The sequence below is a fragment of the Macrotis lagotis genome, chromosome 4 (genome assembly GCF_037893015.1).
Source record: "Macrotis lagotis isolate mMagLag1 chromosome 4, bilby.v1.9.chrom.fasta, whole genome shotgun sequence".
Classification (NCBI taxonomy): Eukaryota; Metazoa; Chordata; class Mammalia; order Peramelemorphia; family Peramelidae; genus Macrotis; species Macrotis lagotis.
This window is the reverse complement of record NC_133661.1, coordinates 118,150,787-118,167,931: the sequence shown is the minus strand read 5'-3', so window position 1 is coordinate 118,167,931 and position 17,145 is coordinate 118,150,787. Positions and strand designations below refer to the sequence as shown.

Sequence of the window (17,145 nt, the reverse complement as noted above, 5' to 3'; positions counted from 1 at the left end):
AGTATCACTCATTATATAAAATGTTTTGATATTTTAGGTTTAACTAGTATAGTTAAATCTTAATTTAATGTGAATTATTCCCTGTGAATTATTTACTATACATTTTTGATCTTAGATTACTTTTAATCCCCCCCATCCAAAAGTGTTTCCCTTTCTTTTGATTAATATGTGTTTATGTGTATGTACATGTATATATGCCTATTTCTAAGGTGGTAATCCATTTTCTGCCTTGGTCAGAACATATTTAAAATATTGTGTTTAATCTGGGCACCAAATTTTAAGGAGATAGATTTGCTTAAGAATATTGAGAAACAGGGGCAGTGAGGTAGTACAGTTAATAGAGCACTGACTCATGTCAGGAAGACTTGAGTTCAAATTCGACTTCAGACACTAATAATTACTTAGTTGTGTGACCTTGGGCAAGTAACTTATACCCATTGCCTTGCAAAAAAAAATATTGAAAACCACACAATCAGAATATCGAAGGGTTTCAAAGTTATGCCATATCTAGGACTGGTTAAGCATGTTTAAACCTGCAAAAGAGGTCTTGGTGGTGGCAGAGGGTATGTTGAGGATATAGTAGTCACCTTTAAGTATTAGAAGGGCTGTCTCTTGGTGGTTCAATTTTACTTGTTTTGATTGATACAGAGTGGACTAGATTCCATGTCTCCTGGCCTTTCATGTCCCTTCCAACACTAAAATTCTGGTTCAATATCTAGCATCTTTCTTCTTGAATAAAGTGTTCATAATATATAGGTATAAGGTATCTGTGTAGATAAAAGTCTTTGTCATATTTTATTTCTTACTCCTAAGTCATGTCTTTCACTATATTTTCCAGTGGCTTTCTCTATGCCCACCTTTATTTACATTGAAACCAGTAAGCTAAAATTAAATCTTATTTTAATCGAGAGATTTTTATTGAATTTTTAATAGATTTTCCTTGCCTCCTTATTCTCAATACCATCCCTATTATCTTTATTGAAGTCTTTTAGCAAATGATCATCTTGAATCCTGAAACTTGAGATAACCAAGTATCCCCATAACATGATGCTTCTTCTCATCTTTGGTTGGAGACTAAACTAATTCTAGGCTCATTCCCTTAATTTCTTTTTCCTAAGAGAACCTAGAAACTACCCTTTTACTTTCTGTCTTCTGATTTCTTTTGTAGAAGGATTGTCAAGATTGACAAGTTTTAGTTTCTTCAATCATAGGTTCATTTGTTGATCAACATTCAAGAACTGAACTGTCCTTCTTAGTTACTTATAATTAAGTTATTGTTTTATTGAGAGGCTAAGAACTATGATTCATAAGCATTTTCTGATCTTCTTGCTACCATTTGCCAAGGTCACAGCAGATGCAGAAGGGGACCACATGGGCCTGAGTACTGTGTTGGTTTTGTTTATTTTTCCAGAGCAGACCCCAGAGTTTTACCATTACAGGTTTATACAAATATGGTTACATGATTGTGTATAATTTAGTGTATAAAGTCTGTTTACTTAGATTAGTGATTAAGGCAATAACTTAATCTAGCTTGTTCCCTGTTTAATTTTCTTTATCAAGGCATGGATATTATGCTTATTAAATTTGAATATGACAGAAAACTACTTAAATAACTGACCAATTCGAATAGCATGAACACTTTTTTTTTTCTTACAAATTCTAAGAATACCCCAGGGCTGGGTTTTGGTGAGGTCTTTTTGGGACTAGTTTCCCAGTAGCTTAGAACATAAAGAATTCTCACTACCAGAACCAGGTTTGTGAGAGCAATTAAAATAGGTAAATAGCATCAAAATTTAGATTTATGAGAAGTATTAAATAAAATAATGCAGAGTACATTTAAATTATGGTCCTTACATTTTGAATTAAAGTACAGCTTAATGATTACAATTGAAGTTTTTCAAGATATGGAAGAAATTGAATGTTGATTTAGACAAATGGAATTGAATTGATGCCATTATAATCTCTTTCATTTAGTTGCCTTATTTTCCTAGGAGATTTTGAATAAATCACAGAAATGAGTTTTTTATATTCCAGGCACCAGAAGCATAAATGAAGAAAATAATGATAAAGTCTAAGTTATATACATATGCAGACATGATGCCAGAAAATCTGATTGTAAAATAAAAATAGCAATTAAACAACCCAGATTTTTTTTTCTTCAAAGTGCCAGATATCTGAATTATTCCAAATATCCATATGTTTGACCAAACATCTGGAGATTAACTGAGTTTTCTACTTTTCATCCAGATGTTTTTCCATTACATGGAGTAATTCAGTCTCAACCAACCAACAGATTTTGATTTAGTTTTTTTTTATATTCTGAGAACTATTATAGACCCTGGGAAGCATATAAGCATATATGGCCCTTGCCTCTTAGGAGCATATAATCTAGTTGAAAAGAAAAAACTAATATATACAAACCAAAAGGATAAAAAAGATACAAAACTAATTAGTCTCAGCTGTACAACTATAAGTGACCTTGACCAGTTCACCTGGCCCTTCTGAGCCCTCGTTTCTTTCTTTGTAAAATATGAGTCTGGACTGGATAATTTTTAATTTCTCTTCTAGCTATATACTATATGATCCTACAGATGCATAAAATTGGATAATACTAACTATAAATGCTTTTAAAATGAGGGAATAGGGAAAACAATGAAGGCTGAAGTAGGCAGCTAGTGCTTGAGATGATTTTTGAAATATAGATGAGTTTTGACTCCACAGAGAATTAGGAAGACCTTTCCAATGAAAAGAACAATATAAATAAAGGTCTGATGTGTTATTGAACATGAAATGTCCATGGTATGGTAGAAAACTTGGATGACTACAGCAAAGGATATATTAGAGAACAATAGGAAACTAGGTTGTATAGATAAGTTAGAACTAGAAAAGCTGAAACTTCAAAGTCAAAAGATCAACATCAATCTGAAGAGGACCAATGTAAGTTTTAAGAGCACATCGATGAACATGAAATGAAACATACAGAACATGAGACAGAAATATGGCTAAAGTAGCAAAAAACACCCAAGACTACCCACAGAAATTTTCATTCTGGTTAACAATGACTAGCCCTAACTTCCTATATCCATTCAAGCAAGCAACCTAGAAGGTATGTCCTAGCTTGAGCTACCCCCTAAGCAAGATTTCCTAGTCTAAACCTAGTGAAAACCAAATTAATCAAAGTATATAAAGCAATGTCAGGAGCTATAGGATGCTATTACTTGAGTTATACTAAATATATTGTATCCTTATTTTAAAAATAATTCAAAATTATACCTCCTCTGCCCTTTCCAAAATGAATTTATAACCCACATTGATGTTAATAGAAATACTAATGATGTAGGTGGAGGATGCCCATAAACATATTTATGATTAGCCCAGACTAATTCTACATAATTTTCAAGTTGGAATTAATACAAAGTAAAAGATCAGTTATCCAAGAGACAGAATTACTGACCACGTTACAGTATGAACTATAATCATATGGAACAAAAATTCCACATCCACAGGTTGTGAAATTCCCTTGAGAAGCAGATAAAGGAAAGAACTCTGAGTCAAAGGAACTATGTTCCAGTTGTACCCAATATGTTTACTACCCATATGACTTAGGTTTCAAGATTCTAAATTCTAGAAAATAAGAGGATTGGACTACATGAGGTCTCTTCGAACTCCAGAACCAGGATCCTATGACTTCTTGTAAGGAAAGAAGAAAAAAAAATGTCAAAGGGAACCAATTATTTCCAAAGGAGAAAATTTGCTACTAATGGGAACAGACAAAGTTCTTGCAGGGCAATATGTCCCAATTTATAATGGACCACCATAGTCACATTTAGGCCAGCTTGAGATCAAAAGGGACAATAGAAAACAATTCAATATAATTGAATTTGTAATCGTTGTCAGCCACAACCTTAAAGAACTATTGGAGGTGGAGGGTGGGGTGGGGCACAATTGTAAGGGATATGGCTCTATTGGATATATTAGACACAAGGACTACAGCTTCATGAATTTGCTCAGACAGACCTGTATGATCCTATCAATTATGTCTCAGGGGCACAATGAAATTAGTAGTCAATATACATTTGTCCCCAATGTCCCCAGGACTGTATAAAATGTTGGGAATGCAAAAAGAGGTAAGACAACCCCTGCTCCCCAAGTAGCTTACACTCTAATGGGGGAGACAATAAGCAAATATTTATGAATAAGGTGTGTACAAGATCAATAGGAAATAACAGAAGATGCTAGAATTAAGGGGGGGAGTAGAGATAGAGTATGTATGTATGTATGTGTCATAGTCAGACCCGCTTTTTAGGAAGATCAGTTTGATACCTGAGTAGAAGATGGATCAGATGAAGAAGGGACTTAATGGCAGTTAGAACCTCTCCTCTACCACCACCACAGTGGCTGTTGCAGTATACAAGTTTGTGGTGATGGAGGCCTCTACTGGGGAGGGGACAATGTCAGAGGAAAGCAGGGGTATATGAGAGAGATATTATGAGGGCAGAAACAATAGGAATGACTACTAATTAGATTGGGGAGGAGGGCATGGAATAGAGGATGACATCTAAATTACCAGCTTAGAAGATTGGACCTTCTATGAAAATAGCTTGGGAAGAACTTTTTATAAGAATGGGCAGTAACTTAGAAAGGGAAGCCAGAATGCAGGGTTGAGGAGAGACAGCATGTCCATGGTGGACATGGTGGACAACAGGAAATGTCTGAAGCCAAGAGATGGAGCAAAGAGGCCAGTCAGTATCCCTGGATGAAAGGTATGTGGCAGGAAATAAGGGGGAATTAGCTGGGAGTGGGGTAGTAGGCCAGGAAGGACTTTGACTGCCAAACAGCATTTTCCCTTTGTAGCCTAGAGGCTACAGGGAACCACTGGAGTTTGAACAGGGAGTAACCTGTGCTTTAGGAAAATCACTGGTGGCAAATGGAGAATGGATTGGAGCAGCAGAGACTTGAGGCAGGCAGACTCACCAGCTGGTATTTGTAATACTCTAGGTGAGAGGTGAGGAAACCTGCACTAAAGTGATGACTATTAGAGGAAAGAAGGACCTTCAAGAGATGATGCAGAAATGACACAACAGGCATTGGGAACAGATTGAATATGGAAGGTGAGAGATCAGGAAGAGTTGTGGATAAAATCTGGTGTATCTAGCAAGTAACAAGATTGGAGGAATTTATAAGAAAATATCTTAGTAGGAATTCAAATAGCCTTTATTCCCACAAACCAGTGCTGGAACTGGTGAGAACTGAAACTAAGTTATCTGATTCCAAGAAGAGTAGAAGTTTCATTAATATAGGACTCAGAAAACGCAGTGCCTCTGATACTGAGCAAGCCAGTTTGTCTCCCACAGTTTCTTTATGTTTAAGTAATAGTTAAATGATAGTTATGCCACCTGTTGAGAGAATCAAATGAAATAATTAACTTTGGAAATCTAAACTTGAAAAACTTGAAAAAAATTGTTTTCAGGTTCTATAATCTTGATTCCAGTGCTTATAAGAGTGAATATTACATGGGAGTCCCTCCATCTTTACAAAGATTTTGTAAAGAAAGTGTTTTATTTATTAAAAATATCACAGAAGTGTGAGCTGTTGTTTTCTTGAGACAGAGTAAGAGGATAGTATCACAAAAAAAAAGATGAAAAAGAGAGAAAATAAACCTTCTGAGACATGAGACTCCCTCTCGTAGAAGAGATCTTAAAAAAACTGTTCTTGTGGAAACAAGTGGGAATAAAAATGAAGAAAAAAATGATTGAACTCCCAAGTTCTTTAAAAAAATAAAATTTTTAGTTTTTGAGGATTTGTTTCTTGAAATACTCCTAAGTAAAAAAGGAGAGAGATCGAGTACTCTGTTAATAATTTCCTGAGGAACACTGGCCCATTTCTGAGGACATGACCCAAGACAGGGAAGAGATATGAAGAAAACTAAAATTACATTGTCAAAGATGGGTAAGTTGGATCAAGGAAAGAAGATTAATTAGGGGACTATTGATATAGTCAAAATAGATATCTGAAATATGTAATAATGTAAGAAATTTCTAGGATGAGATGAGAAACTTCTGTAGTATCTGAAGTAGAAAAAAGAGCAATAGAATCCTTTATCATAAACAATATTAGACTGAAAATTTTGCAAGAAGTTTTCTACCTAATTAAAGAAAAAATTTGACTCATTCTCCTATGAAAAGACTTGGACAAGTTTTCAAGAAAAATCTAATGGTGGTTAATGTAAATTATGAGTAGTATGAATGCTGCATCTCTAAAATACTGGTGCCTGGCAATGAACCTCGTGCCATAATAGGGCTCTTAGCTAAAGGAGCAAAACTCAGAAATAACTATACTGAGAACACACCCATTGGAACTCATCCACAATAATTATTTTTTTCCTTTGGAGCAGATCTAGATTATTTGTCCTATTGTAGTCCAAGAGAGTTTTTCTGAGTTTCTTATCTATTACAGAGTCACAGGATAAGGTTTCTCCAATAGCCTAGAGATCTCAAGTGTTCAATATAACAGATCTTTGTAACTTTTCTACTGTCTGTCCTACATGGTGTAAATCTCAACCACCAACCTGCATGTCCAGTGTGGTTACATGGACCAAATGGAGAAATTTTCGTAGACCAGCACTAGATGGCACAGAAGACATAGCACTAGAACAGGAATCAGGAAGATCTTAGTTGAAAACCAACTTTAGACACTTTGCTGTATGCTGGAACAAGTCACTTAATGTCAGTCACTTAATGACAGTTTCCTCCTCTGTAAAATGGGGATGATATTAGCAACTACTCCCAGGATTGTTATGAGGAAAAAAGAAAATATTTGTAAGGCATTTTACAAGCACCAGAACACATATTCCTTATGTGTCTGACTCTCTACTTAAAATATCTGTGCATTTCTATTATTCTTTCTGTGGCTGGGTTTATTTATCAGAGAATGTTCCCCAGGTTTATGGAGAATATTTTTTATTACTTGTATTATAATGCCATTTCAGTAAATATCTTCACTATGAGCTAATAGTGTCATCTGGATGATTTTGGAAGGTAAATAGATCAGTGTGGGACTGGCAAGCTATAGTTTTAAGGGCACACATCCACAAAGATTACTTTAAATCCAGGGTGGCTCCTCCTCCATGGTAATATTATACTAAGGTTCTAGGTCCATTTGGACCCAAATGGTTATTCTTTTCTCATTTAGGAACTATCAGGAATTCAGAATTATGCCAATTTAGACAAAATACATCTGACAGAGCTCTTTCAAGATTATCCCAGAAAACTGAAACTACTCTAATGCAAAGAACCCATAACTAGAACCCAAAACACATATCTTCTTTTCAGTTAACTGCACAAGCTAGAGGGAATGTTGCCTGCTTCCCTAAATCAAGTATCCCAATGTATTCCCTAAATCAAGAGTTTACTCTGTGCAAATTTAGCTTTCCTGGGATTTGCAACCAGATTCATTCATAGTCTGCCAGGGAACTTCAGCCAAAATACCCACATACACTGTAAGTGCTTCTCTATACACTTTTATCTCTCTAATCAATATCTTTCATCAGTCTCCCACTAATATTCATTGATATACTTACAGCTGCACAATTGTAAATAGTGCTCCACATCCTTAATATTTCCAGCACATTCCTCAAATCCATGGGCTAATCTGAGTATTCCCTTATGGTCTGGGGGTACAGCGTCAATTGTGAATAGCTTATAATTCCTTTTGCTTTCAGCACACTCATCTTTCAAGCCTGAATTCCCTAGGGTCTAACACAAAATATAATGAACTGATTTGGCTTACAGACACTATAAATACTGGTTAATTTAGGAGAAATCGTGGAGCATAACAGAGCAAGGGAATAATTAATTCACCATTAACTAAGGACCTCCCAATGAAGGGAGCAGTGCTAAGCACTTGATCAGGTAAAACATTATGTCAAAATATCATAGGATTTAGAGTTGGAAGTTACCTCAGAGGTCATCTAATAATCTCTTACACACAAACATACACAAACACACAGACATTTTACAGAGAAGGAAACCAAGACCTAGAGGGAAATGTTTACCTATTTGACACTATAAATGGCTTGGTATTGGTTATTCTTTTATGTATGTATAATTGGAGCTCCCTCAAGGCCCCCTAAAAACTTCCTCCTTTTCCTGGGTTTAGTGTGGACCATATGTAAATCATGGCTCAGTCCCCAACAATCTCTATTTCACAGAATTTGAAATAGTAACAAACCCAATAAAAATTTTAATAAAATACAAAGTTAATATAAATAAAAAGAGAAAAGCAATTGGTCAAATTCTTAGTCCCCTGTACACAAATGAACAGAATGTTCTTTACCTTAGTCCCCTGTACACAAATGAACAGAATGTTCTTTACCTTAGTCCCCTGTACACAAATGAACAGAATGTTCTTTATCCTGTAGAATAGAGGGAAAAAACTCCCAGGGAAAACGTACACAGGGGTGGAGAAGTTATCTTCCAGACATCACAACTTCCATCTTCTCAGTTCTTTAACAAATTTGTATTTTCAGAAGTCACCCTTGCATCCTGGAACTATCTGAGTCTGATGTCTCAAAACTTTCTTCAATGAGAATAGATCACCTCTCTGGGACTTGAACTCTATTAAGTTTATCTGTTTGTATTTGTGTGCCTTATCTGTTTGTATTTCTGTGCCTTTGTCCACTAGGTTATAAATTCTTTGAAAATGGTAGCCAAAAGCACCGGCCCTGGAGTCCGGAGTACCTGGGTTCAAATCCGGTCTCAGACACTTGATAATTACCTAGCCATGTGGCCTTGGGCAAGCCACTTAACTCCATTTGCCTTGTAAAAAACCTAAAAAAAAAATGGTAGCCATGCCTTTGTATAGGAGCTCACAAAAGGAACATAACATTTTTTATATCCACTAGCAATGTAACCTTACACATAACTATTTAATACATGTCTGTTGAATGCTAAATGAATGTGTTCAATAAATATTTGTTCATTGAATTTTATTTACAAATTAAGATACTTTTCTCATCACCTTTTATAAATCAATATTCACCTCTAAATCTGTGATGCTATGATGATGTGTAATTTGCTTTGGTCAGTAATAAAGAGTTCTTTCTTATAAACCTCATCTTCTGTCCCTCAGCCTCTTTTTGGTTTTTGTCTTCTTTTGCTTTGTCTTCCTTAAGTAATATAGACTTCTCTTTTCTGAGCCTCAGTTTTCACCTCTAGAAAGTGGAGGTAGGAGGTTGGACAAGATAATTTCTTAAGCTTTCTTCCAACTGTAGTATTCTGTGATTCTATGAACATGTTTTGTAAACCAAAAAGGACCAATAGAATTTTAAAGTTGGAAGGGATTTTAGTGATCATGAGGAGACAGAGCCAAAGAGATAAAGAGGCTTGCCTAAGGAGTCACAAGGTGAAAGCAAGTATATGAACCTAGGTCTTATGGCTTCAGATCCAAATATGAGCTATTTTATTATTATTATCATTATTATCATTATCATTATTATTATTATCCAGTCCTCTTTACGTTTAATCTTTTCCTTTTCCTTATAAACTTCTAAATTCTAACACCTCATTGCTAGCTGATCTATGTCAATTTAATTTGCCAAAGATGGATGACATCATAATCTTAGGTTTATACTCCTTGCTGCCATTTGAATATTAAAAAGCTGGAAAGAGGGGGGCGGCTAGGTGGTACAGTGGATAAAGCACTGGCCCTGGAGTCAGGAGTTCCTGAGTTCAAATCTGGCCTCAGACACTTAATAATTACCTAGCTGTGTGGCCTTCGGCAAGCCACTTAACCCCATTGCCTTGCAAAAATCTAAAAGAAAAAACTGGAAAGAGAATATGCATAGTTTAATATAAACCCATATCCCTTTAATCACTTTCTGCTAAGTGGAAAGTCCCTCACTGGAAATAATAATGTCTGTAACATCTTATCACTGAAGATGAAGAAGTCATGGAGTGATAGAAAAAGTATTGAATTTACTAGAGAGTTATAATTTACTAGAGATCTATAATCATAGATTTTGACATGAAAATGGTATGAAATTGAAAATCAGTTTTTCTGGGCCTGTTTCCTCTATAACATGGAGACAGTCATTCCTACCCTACTTTCCTTATATTATTTTGAGAAACAAGTAAAATATTAGGAATGACAATATCCTAAAACTCCTTGGAGATTTCCAACTGGACATCCTAGAGGTATCTCAAAATTGATGCTGTCTAATTGTCTAATTGATGTTGTCTAAAACTCATTCTTTCTTCCCAATCCCCAACCCTCTTTTTAACTATGCTTCCTGTCAATCGTACCACCATCTTTCCATTCACTCAATCTCAGATCTAATCAACGGCTAAATCTTATTCATTCTAGATCTACACCCTAGAATACATCCCTTCTCTCCTTTCACATATCCAATACCCTAGTTCAGATCCTCATTGCCTCTCACCTCTGCTATTTAATTTACCTCTTAATTGGTCCTGCCTGGAGTCTCTCCTCTCTCCAGTTCATACTTCATGCAGTTGCCAGTGGGATTTTTGAAATATGATTATCTTCTCTACTCAGAAAGCTCAGGGTTTCCCCCATTACCTCTAAGATCAAATACAAACTCCTTCATTTGATGTTTAAAGCCCTTCACAACCTGGCTCCAACTTATTGCATAAGCCTGGAAAGTCATGCTTTCTTCATCAGCCAAATAGACCTACCTATTGTTATCAAATATAGTATCTCATTTCTTATCTCAATATACTTAGCACAGGCTACTCAACCCTTCCTACCCCTTACCTTATGCCTGAAGGGTAATACCTCCCCCTTTCCATCTTTTAGAACCTCTAGCTGCTTTCAAAAAAATCAACCCTAGTTCTACCTTCTGCATAAAGCCTTTCTTGATCTCCTTTGCTGCTGTGCCCTTCCCCATGACCTTGATTTTATCTTATTTTAGGTCTACTTTTATGTGAATGTTTCATTTTTCCTTGATAGAATGTAAGCTCCTTGAAAGCAGCAACTATTTTGACTTTCTCTTTATTGTCCCAGTGACTAAGACTGTCTGGCACATAGGGCATAGTGAATAAATGCTTATTGATTGATTCATCCTCTTGGGGATATTTCTGACCAGAAATGCCAATCTATAATTAGAGAAGCCTTTCCCCTAGAACAGGGGTTCTTAACCTTTCTCTCTGTGTGTGTATGTGTGTGTGTGTGTGTGATATTTCACCTTTGATAATCTGATGAAACCTATGAATCCCTTTTTAGAATGATGTTTTTAAATGCCTAGGGTTATATGAAAACCAATAATGTTAGGATAAGGTTAATCAAAATAATATTAAAAAGACAATCTAGACTACTGGAGAAACACTAGCAAATTATTAGTTTTTCTAAATGTTTATTGCATTTTAGTCTATTAAGTTGTATCTTGCTTCAATGCTGAACATTCCCCCTTCAATTTCCATATGTCTATAACATTAACCTTCTTCACTTCACACATTTACAGTTCAAAGGGTTGTAACTTATTCTGTTTTAATCATAATTTTAAACTTCTTTCTGATACATGTAAAGGGTTAGGTTAATATATTTCCAAGTCATATTAAAGGATTAAGGTAATATATTTCCTAGGGTAATGCTAAAGGCTCATACTAAAGCATAGGTTATTTGGAAGACTCATTGTAGGTCAATGATACCATATATGATTTAAAGATTCTTATGAAACTTCAAATAGAGTTTGTTTCAAACTTGAGTATTTTGTCTTTTCCTGATCTTGATATCATTTATCTCAATTTGTATCTTGTAATCAGTCTTATCTTTGAGATATATACTCTCAATACTGGTTATGAAGATCATTCAGGATTGGTGACTCAAATATGAAATTAAAGTAAATAGTTAAAAGATCACTGACCCAAGAAGTAGAATATTCATGTGATATCACTGAGGATGTTAGCCTTGAAAAGTCAGTTAGTCTATCTGAGCTTCTGTTTCCTCTTATGTAAAATAGAAATAAGAATACCTATCTTGCCTATCTCACAGAATTTTTATAAAGACCAAAAAATAATATTAAAGAGCTTTGAAAATTGTAAGTTATTTCTATTCAAACTCCTCAGAATTGAATGGAATATTGGTTGTGTTTTCAAAAAACTTTAGTAATGCTTTTTGACAGAACCATATTGGAGCTGCAACAATTTGCCAAAGAATGTCTAGAATTTATTTTTTATAGTATGAGTGGAGAACCATAATTGGAAAATTTCACCAAGGCAGGGTGGTACTATGGCATGATTATTCATGAACATGGTTCTGGTTGATTAAAGAAAAAGTGAAAAACAAGCCACTGTATTAGAAACAGGAGGAGATATAAACCTCAAATGTCTCATTTATTTATTTATTCATTTTAGCACCTCAAATGAAAATTAGTTGAAGGAATTAGTGGTTTAGACTGAAGAAGGGAAGGCATGGGAGTGGGGACATGATAACTGTCTTCAAATATTTGAAGAGTTGCCATATGGAAGATGGAACTCTACTTGACTCCAATGGGCAGAACTAGGAGTTAAGGGTGAAACCTACAAAAAGATAAATTTTAGACCGTGAATAGGACAAATTCTCTTTCTGAGAACATTAGCTCCTGGAAGACAAGGACAGTTTCATTTTTCTTTCTAACGCTATCATCATGTCCTAAACATAGTGTACACTTAAATGTGTATTGAATTCAATTAAGAGCTATCCCAAGTAGAATGCACTACTTTGAGAGGTCCTCAAGCAAAAGCCCTTTGCTTAAGGATGGTAGATTCTGGTTTAGGTATAGTTTGGATGGATAAATAGCTATTCTAGCTCCAATATGCTGTGATTTTATAAATAAGTACTTCTCTCAAAGATCATAGGTACCTTCTTTCAAGGCTTCTGTCTTTCCCTAAGTGGAACTTGTATTTTCTAGACTTTATTCTACCTCTGGCATAGGGACTGATTTCAGACTTCCCAGGTTTTTCTTCCATTGTGTAGGCAATATAAGGCCAGTCTGGTAAATTAGTCCTTAAGAAAAGTCTCACATATAACATAAATAAGAAAATGAAGTTGCTGTCAAGTAAAGAAGTATTGTAGGGAATTTCTGGGTAAAAAGAATCATGAAGTAGAGTATAATGATTTCATGATATGCAAAATATTTTTAAAAGTTAAAACCACATTTCAGTTCATTTATTTGTGTTTTACAGATTCCATCACTGTCCTCGGAGACCTACAAGGATATATGAAGAACTAGATTTGAGTTGCCCCAAGACTGAATATTCAGAAAAATATTCCATCTATGAAAATGTCATTCCTTCGCAAACTATTAAACCTATGCAACATGAACATCAAACAAGTGGTGGCAAAATGTAAGAAATAATAGCATTTAAGTAAATAGTCCACATTGTGCTTTATATATAACATGAAAAGCTATTGATAGCACTTAAAATATTTTATTGATGTTTTTCAGCATTATTGTTTCTTCCTAATTACTCTTCATACTCTCCCTTGTAACAAACAACTTCTGCTGAACAAAGTAAATCAACACATTGACCATGTTTGAAAATATATAGTTTATTTTTCACCTATTATCCACCTTCTTTTTGCTAAGTGGCAAGAGACATGCTTTATTTTCATGCTGTTTTGGTCACAGGTAGTTAAAGAGCTGTAATATGTTTATTTTTTACAGTCTTGTGACAGTGAACATGTCAATTATTCTTCTGATTTTGCTTTGCATCAGATCATTTAAGTCCCATCAGGTTTCTTTGAATTCTTCATGATACTCACTTTTTCTTTCATTGCATTATGATTCACATTTTGGTCAATCATCCTCTCAAATCAATGGACACTCACTTTCCTTCTACTCTTTTGCTATTACAATATTTTTTCTATATATGAGACTTTTCCTTCAATCTTTGACCTCCTTGGGATATATGCCTAGGGTATATGTATCACTTTAGGTCAAAAACTTTTACAATTTAGTGACATTTTAAATATTATTCCAAATTATTTTCCATAACAGTTGGGCTAATTGACATTTGTGCCTACTCACCTTTCCACACTCTTCCCTGATGCGATACCATATCAGAATCTATTCCCTACTGCATTTAGGATCAGTGTAAGGGAGATGGGGATTGAGACACAACACAAGGAATCATGTTATCTGTGCCCCATTCCCTCTCACATTTGGGGATGATTAGAGTACTTTGTTTCTCCTGAAGTAGGCTCATCACTTGGCCCTTTGTTACCTCTCTTCCTGTCTTTGTGAGGGTAAAATAATTGATGTCCCTCTAAGCTTTATCTCTTCTGTTGGTTTCTCCTTCATTCTACCTGATAGTTTTTTTCCATACTATGTCAGTTTCTTGAGAAAGTCAGACTTGGTCAGATCTTTCATAACAACATCCTTGCTGAATGTGAGATTCTCAATTTTACATTAAACTTTTTACATAGTAACTTTTGCTGAAGTAGGGATCACCTAAGGAGAAATCAGATCATTTAATTTTGATGCTCAGAAAAGATGTTCAAGAATAAGACTGAGGAAAAGAATAATGAAGAGAATAAAAAGAAGTAGAGGGAAAAGCAGTTTAGTTAAACAATTGCTCAACCAAACAGTATGTACAGTGGCAGAAAAATCTATGCCACTGTCCACATTGTTTGGCTGAGCAATTGTTTAGTCTTCTCTGTTTTCTCCTTTTCCATAATCATCTTTTTTTTAGTTTTATTTTTACATTGCTCCATCACATTCCTCATTTGGTAATGGCAGCATCTTGGCATCATTTTTATTCAAGTAGAGCCTGATTCATTTACGTGTAGCAGCTACTTGCTGTCGCCCTTACTTAGGCTGAATGCAGTCCTTGACTTCATTTCATCTAGCCTTTTTAGTTAATAGTCACTACAATTAGGAGAAAATTTCTCTCAAGTGAGAATCTATGACTTTCCAATTCAGAGACTAATTTCAAAAGATTTAAGAATAAAAAAAATAGAAGTTGTATATATAGTGACCAATAGTCTGAACAGCATTGACTTACCCCAAAGGTTTGCCAGTTCTCAGTTGTAAAGCCACAATATTTCAGAGACTATACTCCAGAAATTTTTTGATCCCTGCTGAGCAACCTAACCTAAACTACTGAAACCCAAGGAGGTTGATGATGTTCCACACAAAGGTAAGTGAAACTGATTTGTAACTGGGTGAGAAACAGGATTTCAATCCATAATTTTTAGTTTTCTTGCCCGGCTAATCCTAGTAGGTAGTTAAGAGAAACACAATTATCAGTTTGACCTTATGAGGGGTAAGGCACGGCACCATCATAGTGTAGTAGAAAGAGCTTTTCAATTAGATCAAAGACTCTGGGTTTGAAGCCTGGTTCTTTTACTTATTATCTGTGTGATCTCAGTCAAATAAAAATTCCATTAGACCATGAATTCCTTTAGAGAAGGGACTGGTTTTGTTTTGCCTTTCTTTGTATTTCCACTTAGCGTAGTGCTTTGTACATAGTTCCTACTTAGTACTGGCTGACTTGACTTGATTAAAAATAGTGCTACAAAAGATGAATGCTGATATCTCTTCCAGTTCTATATTTAAATTACTATAATAAACACTCAACAAGACAGGTAAAAAGATAATCTAATTTAGCATGTCAGACATTTAATTTCTTTCCAGAGAAGAGGAATAGGCTAAATAGAAATAGGCTATCCATATTACCTAGATATGCCTAGACTTGGGAAAGTCTACCAATTCTATCAATGAAATGGGATATAGATGTTGGAATTGAAAAGGGCATTAGAGGTCATCCAGTTTAAGTTTATATTATAAATGAGGAAAGCGGGATCTTGAAAGGTTGACCAACTTGACCAGCCACTTAGTGGAAGAGCCTGGATTAGAACTCAGTTCACATGGTTCCAAGTATATATTGTCTTTCCCCTTAGGACATTCCTTTTTATGGGCAGAAAGACCCAGAATGGCAGATTTGGAATTAGAAGGGAATTTACAGTCCATCTAGCCCAATCCTCTCATTTTACAGGTGAGAAAACTAAGAGAGAAGCTAACATGCTCTAGGTTGCACAAGGTACTATTGGACAGAACCAAGATGTGAAGACAGGCCATTCGACTCTAAAGAGAGTGTACTTTCCATCTTTCTTCACTATCTTTCAAAAACCATCATGGGTTGGCTAGGTGTTGAATTTTCTTTAATGGACTTAACATGTTGTTAAAATTCAGTAGAAGTCTTCACTTCATAGGATAGGACATAGCTGTTCATTTTTAACTCTGAGAGGCATATAAGTAGCAAAAGATCTGGTGGAAATTATTATGGAACTACTTTTCATGACCTTTGAGAGAATGTAGAGACCAGGAAAGGTGCTACATGTGGTACTTGTATTACCTCCAACTCTGAACTTTTTATAATAGTGCTTGGTTTCATGTTTCACATTTCAGATCCTGAACACCCTCAGTATCCATATTTGATAAAGTGAAAAACAAATACCCTTTATGGAATGTCCCATGTTACAATATTTCAGGTCAGAATGCCTTCCCTGTGACACATTAAAAGAAATGGTTCTTGCACCAGACAAGCCAAAAATGATGGACACTGATATGACAACCAACTATAAGGAGAAGTTTAATTTTTATCCATCACAACGAGCTGAAGCAATGAGACCTTTGAATAGACATCTTATTAAAAAAGAAAAGATGGATACTATTCCTACCTATAAAGGTAATAACATACATTTTTTAAAAGAGTAACATGTAATTAACATTTATTTTTGAATGTGATGTAATAATTTTTAGATACTTAAAACTTTGTTAAGTCAAATATGGGCATCTCAAATCCTTTGAAAGGAAATGTATATCTACATGTATTTATCCATATATGTATATATATATCTACACATATAAACATATTACATAATACACAACCAGGATTATGTGTGTGTATATATATATATATATATACATATATATATATATATATTTGTATATTTATGTCCATATATATCCTTTTGAAGACTTTTGGTAACTCATAAAGGTACACATATGTGATTCATGCATAAGCAAATACACACACACACACACACACACACACACACACACATATATATATATATATATGCAATGAAAAATAACTCATTTAGGCCTAATTAAATCCAAATCAGATTTGACAAAAGAACATG

General features: G+C 34.9%; 1 protein-coding gene across 1 annotated transcript in view; it reads left to right on the top strand.

Annotated features, from left to right (window-relative positions):
* Positions 1–17,145, top strand: part of SAXO2 (stabilizer of axonemal microtubules 2) — a 40,148-nt gene that overhangs the window by 7,551 nt on the left and 15,452 nt on the right. Inside the window, exons 2-3 of the mRNA XM_074233984.1 lie at positions 13,182–13,343; positions 16,492–16,688. Of these exons, the coding sequence (XP_074090085.1) occupies positions 13,182–13,343; positions 16,492–16,688 (359 nt within the window). The remainder of the gene's footprint in view (positions 1–13,181; positions 13,344–16,491; positions 16,689–17,145) is intronic.